At 42.8% G+C, this 6386-nt stretch overlaps 1 protein-coding gene across 6 annotated transcripts in view; it reads right to left on the bottom strand.

Moving 5' to 3' along the window:
* Nucleotides 1-3626: 3626 nt before the first annotated feature.
* actn4 (actinin, alpha 4) overlaps nt 3627-6386 on the bottom strand; it is a 55359-nt gene continuing 52599 nt past the window's right edge. For 4 of the 6 annotated variants that reach the window (XM_026193688.2, XM_026193690.2, XM_026193689.2 and 1 more), the window contains 2 exons: nt 4781-4939; nt 3627-4024 (listed from right to left, as the gene is read on the bottom strand). In XM_026193688.2, coding sequence (XP_026049473.1) covers nt 3866-4024; nt 4781-4939 — 318 coding nt within the window. In that variant the 3' untranslated portion in view covers nt 3627-3865. Of the gene's footprint in view, nt 4025-4780; nt 4940-5854; nt 5921-6386 lie in introns of all 6 variants that reach the window. The other 2 variants (XM_026193692.2, XM_026193693.2) reach the window with 1 other exon arrangement.

Genomic DNA, 6386 nt, shown 5'->3' with positions numbered 1-6386 from the left:
CGCTCTCCTCGTGCCAAAAACGCTAACGCAATCCAAAGGGTGAAGCACAAAGCTCTCAAACTTACACGCTTGTAAATCCAGTCCAGTCTCTCTCACAACACCTGGAGCCACTTCTGAAAGCTCAAGAAAGCAATTTAGACTCAAATAAACAAAAGAAAAATGTGTTTATTTTTACAACTGCATGAACATCTGTGTGCACGAAGGAGAGACAAAGTAAAGGAAAAACCCAAAGCCCCCTCTAAAGTTAAGGGGTCTGGGGTATTTTCAGCATTTAAAATGAATAAATTAAAATTAAATTAGATTAAAAGATTTTATTAGAAACTTTTGTGATATGTATGATTCTCAAGCTCCCGTGTAGCCCTGTGCCCTCATACAGATGTATTATTGAAATGGTAGAGTGGTCTACAAAGCGGTGAAAGAAAGATTTCTTCCCAAGTTAACTTACAATCCTGTATATCCTCCTGGTACAAAAGATTTAGCATCAATATATATGCTTAAAGTATTGAAAGGTGTCGCCCCGTTTCCCCTCCGCACACGCCCGTGTTTCAGTGCACTGATTGGGACAAATATGGAGATGCTGCGTGAATGCGTTTATTTAAAATAAACAAGTAGCTTGTGATCGGTACTACTTTAAATTAAGTGATTTTATTACTTTTTTTTACTTGATCAGATTTTCATCTTTTGGAGGCAGTAAAAAAATTTGCACTTCTAACATCAAGTATAAAGATAGTTATGAATTTGAAATTGGAGGAATTCACTAAATGGAAAAACACAAGCAGGGGGAAAAAAAAAACTTCCTAAGTGAAAATGTTAAAAATAGTAACACAATCATGGATCATTGAACTTTAAGAAGAACAAAGATTGTTTCATGAAACAACTATATAAAATCAGTTTCTGCGTGATCTCCTTTATCCCATGATCTGTTCTCTTACCTGTCTGAACACCTACGATAGATTGCGCACAGACATGTTAAATTGTGCTCTCAGCACCCAAAACACCAAGTTACTGGTGTTTTGGAAGAATGCAGCTCCATGCCTGTGTGCTGTGGGTTTCTTTTTCTTTTCATTTGTCTCCCTTCAGTGAGTGCTACTGGCACAGAGGATGAAGTGTACCAATATTTCCTTTAGCCCACAAAAATCTCTGTGCAGGCCGAGCATGACTCAAATGGTATCAACTCCGTATTTATATTAGAAAGCCTCACTGGCTGCTTGGCTGGGAATCATGTAATAGCACTTCACGTGTCCTAAACTGCACGCATGACTATAATTTGTATTTTATTGTAATTCTCACCACCTAGCAGTGTGGCTCTCTGGCGTTCTGTTACTTTCATATCATCTCTCGTTAAATATTCTCTCTGCAGAGTCAGCACATGCAGAGTAATGCATTTATGAGAGCTTTATGACGTGTATACTATCATGAATGTTTTAGTCTTCAACTTTCAGAGCTTTGTATTTTTATTGGCCTCTTGGTGAGGATAATGGGAAGTTAATGTACATGTGAAATTCGGGGTTTATTTTGTAATTACAAGCTTTAATGTGATTTAAATGTTCCACCTCTGCAGTCTTTTGCATTGACTCCAGGTTCTCAGTAATTCATGAACGCTCAAACAATCCCACTGGCTAACTTATCACGGTCATTTTGAGGGTTAAGTGGACATTTCCTGTGGACTTGAAGAAAGTCACCTGGATAAGCCCAATTGTGCTGGATGATGATGTTTCCTTCAGATTGGTCAGCAAACAAAAACTGCTGCAGTAACCACAGCATGCCTTAATCACTCTGAGTGTAAAAGATGTTACTGAAGACCCATTTTAGTTTGTTTACATTTGCCTAAATGACTTTGGTAACGCTACAACAAACCAAAGATTATCACAAAGTACAAAGCTGGAGATTTGTTTCCTTTTTACAGTTAAAGAGAAAATCTGCTCTTTTGTAGCTCAAGTTTAAAAACACAGACACGCACAAGAACGAGGCATGAAGACAGTCGCAGGTATTTTTGTAAGGAAACTTTTTATGTGTGCTTTGTGAAACTCACTTATCATTAGAGACAGAAGGCGTTGCAGTTTCCAGTACAGCAGATAAGGTTTGATATTAAAGAGTACAAAAAAGGAAAAAAAAAAAAAAAGAAACAAAATCACAATTCCAGAGTTCATTTCTTTACAACCTCGCAGGGAAAAAAAGAATGAAAAAGAGAAACAAGCTTTTGGTCCGAGTCTTCTCTTCCCGCTTCCTTCCCGTCATCTCCCCCTCCTCTCCCACGAAGACGGGAGAAATCACTTGTCCTCCGTTTAATTTTGACAGGAAACTCAGGCGGGACCTGGTTTGATGACCACAGCTTTCCCCAGATATTGAGCGCACAATATGATTGCATAGTTCTTTTACATAACAATTTTCCTTTTTTTAAAAAGTTTTTCTTCGTTTTGCGTACAATGGAATGTTTACACAGAGACTCCCCAAACGTTCCCCTCCCTCCTTCCTTAGCAGTGATTTTTTGTACTTCTCTTCAGAAACAAGTGAGGGGAAGGAGGGGGGAGAAAGTGAGGGGGAGAGAGATAGAGGAGGGAACAGGGCTGTAGCCACCAACAGGCACGCTTATCTATTAAATACTTTCACCTTCCCCCTCACGAACCTTCATTCGGCCAATCAAACGGATCAGTGACATCCCGCGTATGTATGCCAGGTAGATGAAACTCGACTAACTTTGAGTAATACAGTATAAACTTTTATATAAATGTGAGGTTTTCGTACTTAAACAAGCACCCGATGCCTAACAGAGGAATAATTTCACAGAAGCAGATATTTGTAATTATTATGCTGTTGCTCATCATGGATTTTATACAGGAGAAGGCCTTTAGGTCAACTTTTCCATGGTTAGTTTGGCCAAAATTAAAAAGTAAAACCTGAAGAAAAGACTTCTGGAAGCTCAAACCTATCCACTGGTGAAACTGCTTTTAAATTTCTCTGTTTTCTTGTTTCATTTTCTTTATTATCTTTTTAATAATAAATGTCTACTTTGCCCTACTGAAAGGCCTGCGGTTGATTACTCTCAACGGCTGGGACTCTGTGTGTGTCATTCTTCAGACTGAAAAAATAAGTATGTACAGCGCTAAGCCCCGCCCACCCCCACCTCCCACCACCCACCTGGTCCAGAAAACGAATGAGAAAGAAAAAAAAAAAAAACAAAGAGGGGAAAAAAAGAAACGCAGACAGGAAGAGGAAAAGAGCTGAGGTTAGACAGGTCACCTTATCCAGCAACGTGGGAATTATGGGTGAATAGGTCATTTTATCTGTGGTTGGTCAACTCCCCCGCCCCTCCATCCCACCCTTCTGACCCTTGACCCCGCAGCATAAATCTCTCCAGGATCTAATACATAAACTTGCCAGTCGCCACATCAAACCCCCCCCCCCCCACACACACACGGCCTGGACCCCCGCCCGGCAAGAAGAAGAAAAATTATAATAAAATAAACAAAAATTAGCATAAGTATCAGATTAGCTTGTGCCCCCCCATAATCCTAACCCCCGTCCCTCCCCGTTTAAACCACATGAAGGCAGAGAGGGTGAAGCTAAGGACCCGCACTACAGAGCAACTCTGCCCCCCATCCCACAGACGCCCCCAGATGTGCCCGTTCAAATAAACCTTTATGACAAACTGATGCTGAACATCCTTTTGTGACAGTGGGGCTGGAGGCCAAAACACGAGAACTACAGCTCAATCAGCAAGCTCTTAACGATTTCTAAACCGGCACTCGCAGGGGCACATCGTGACCACCACTCAAAATTCTTCCCAGCGCTCGACTCACGGCGTCTCCTCTACCTCCCTCTCCCTCCCCTCATCTGTCCAGCCCTCCTCCTCGTCTCGCCTCCTCTACAGGTCACTCTCTCCATACAGGGCGGTGGAGAAGGACATGTAGTCGAGGGCTCCGGGGACAGCGTCGGGCCCCGTGTAGGGTGCCATGCGGGCGATGCAGTACTCCGCCTGGTCTGGAGGGAGCTCCCGCCTCAGCTCATCAGCTGTGATGTAGTTCTGGTGGAAACAGGAGGCAAAGAGTTCACTGCTAAAGCACTAAATGACAGACGGCTTAATAGAGATGAAAAACTTATGTTATTGATCTTCTAAGACAACAGAGGATCGTATTATTGGCTGAATATCATTATTTTGTTCCAAACTCATGTTTGATGGATCATTTCAGATCACAAGTTCAAGTCTGGAGATTGAATATCTTGGGATCTTTAAACCGAGTTAGTTTGGACCTGTGCGTCCCAGTTACTCGTCCATTTTTCCTGAGGACACACACTCTCACAGCAGACTGTTAAGAGGACACTTTTCCTCAGGGCTGCACAGCCCACTTTGAGGACCACTGCTCTAAAGCACCGTGCAGGTCCAAGATACAACTGAAGTCCTATAAAACTTCTCCAAATGTCAGGCTGTGTGCGCCTGAGGAGCTGATGTCATAGAAGTCACTAAGATTTTCCAAAGCTTTAATCACTCAGTGTTTTAGGGGCCAGTGCTTAAATGAACCATAACACAGACAATCTGGGCTGCTGATGCAGCTTAAAGCCAAAGTGCTCATGCTTGTTATTATTATTATAAATATCAACCTGTGAGGCGTCTCTAACAAAAAGGAATATTCTGCACAGATTCAACCTCAAGCTTGTGTTGACTTGTAGTTGTGAACACAAATACTCCCTCTGCTGGTGGTCAGCGTCCTGCTGCACATTTCTTTCTCCAGTATTTTTCTTGTCCAATCAAAAATGAGCACTGATGTCGTTCTGCACTCACCTTATCAGCAGCCAGGATCTTGAAGGAGGCGATGACCTGGTCCGCGGTGTCCCTGTCGGTCGTTTCCGTGGACATGAAGTCGATAAAGGCCTGGAAGGTGACGGCGCCGCTGCCGTTGGGGTCCACTATACCCATGATGCGATTAAATTCGGCTTCGCCCTGGCATCAACAAATTACAGGTTAACCCAGAAGAGACTGCGCTTTGAACTCAGGGAACAGACGCACAGTTACAGGAGCAAACTGAAGAGGCATTAGCCACAGCCAGAGGTTAGTCTGTGGTCATTTTATTTCATATTTAAGTCAGTTTTTATTCAAATGGCCAAAAAGGGACAGAAAAGTGAATAGATTTCTGTAAAATGAGGGGACAGCCTCACCGTTTGGAATTGTCTGGGAATCAGAAAGAGTACTAAAACCCCTGCAGTTTGTAAGCATGTAAAATATAGGGACTACCATTAAGTCCTAATGGGAGTCCCAATATGTGGTTGGGATGGAGGGAAAAAAAACAGACAAATGATGACACGAAGAGAAAACAGTGAAGAGTAATTTGGATGGTCTACATGAAAAACATCAGCTTCCTTCAGTTAGTACTGATCATCAAGGATGTTAAAGTGACACATGTGACAAAAAAGGACAGGAAGTGAGAGCATCAGAGGGAGAGCACAGGGTGTCTGCAGGTATCAGGTCACATGCAAATCCACAAAATATCCAAACAGAAAATATTAGTAATAGTTAGAAATACTGAGCAATAATTTGCCTGCCTGGGTCCATTTGTTTGAATTAAGAGTTTCACTTCCTGGTTTAAATGTTATAAAAATATGAACAGGACTGATTTTGTCAGAGGCTAAACCTCCCGCAGGGGACAAAGCCCGACTTGGACGAGAATATAATGGAATAAATCAAAAAGTTCTAGCTTCCATATCCATATCCTGTCCCTCTGATTCAGGTAAAAGCAAAAACACAGAGCATCCTTAATTGCTTCTTTTGGGTGCTTCAAAGCTTGTGACTAATTAAACTGCATTAGGATATTTCTGGACCTGCAGACACCCTGAAAGAGCTTCATGCCAGCAGCAGTACCAGGCTGTTTCCTGTAGAAATGAGTAGAGCCCGGAAATCATCTGACATCATCTGTCCTGATCGCTTCTGCAGGCCGCCACAGCACAGGATAGGTCGGAGGGAGGAGGTGGTGAGTAGACAAAGACGGAGTCAGAGAGATACGAGGGACAGAGAGAAAGCAGCAGAGTGAAGGATGGACAGAAATATTGAGATCAAACAGTGAGTGAGTGAGAAAAAAGCCATAAAAAGCACAAACAGTTAACAGAAAGTCTCGCAGCAAAGTAAAAACCTGATGGGCAGACAGACAGCTGAGGGGTGGGGTCCGTTCAGAGAGTGAGCTGAAGCAGCACAAAGCAACAGAGACCCCCGGTGGACAAACAGGGACGCAACACCTCCATGAACCTCCATGCCGATGGACTGAACCCTGCCTGAACACAGAGCACGGCAGCAGGCTCTGAGCAGGAGCACCGACTGATCACTGACCAGTTTCACTTCATCACGCCACAGAGTATCAAAAATAGAAACCTCATTTAGTTGACCTAATTATTAATAC

This window comes from Astatotilapia calliptera, chromosome 14 (assembly GCF_964374335.1).
Source record: "Astatotilapia calliptera chromosome 14, fAstCal68.1, whole genome shotgun sequence".
NCBI classification, from domain to species: Eukaryota; Metazoa; Chordata; class Actinopteri; order Cichliformes; family Cichlidae; genus Astatotilapia; species Astatotilapia calliptera.
Note: the sequence above shows the minus strand (reverse complement) of the source record. Positions and strands in the feature narration are given on the sequence as shown.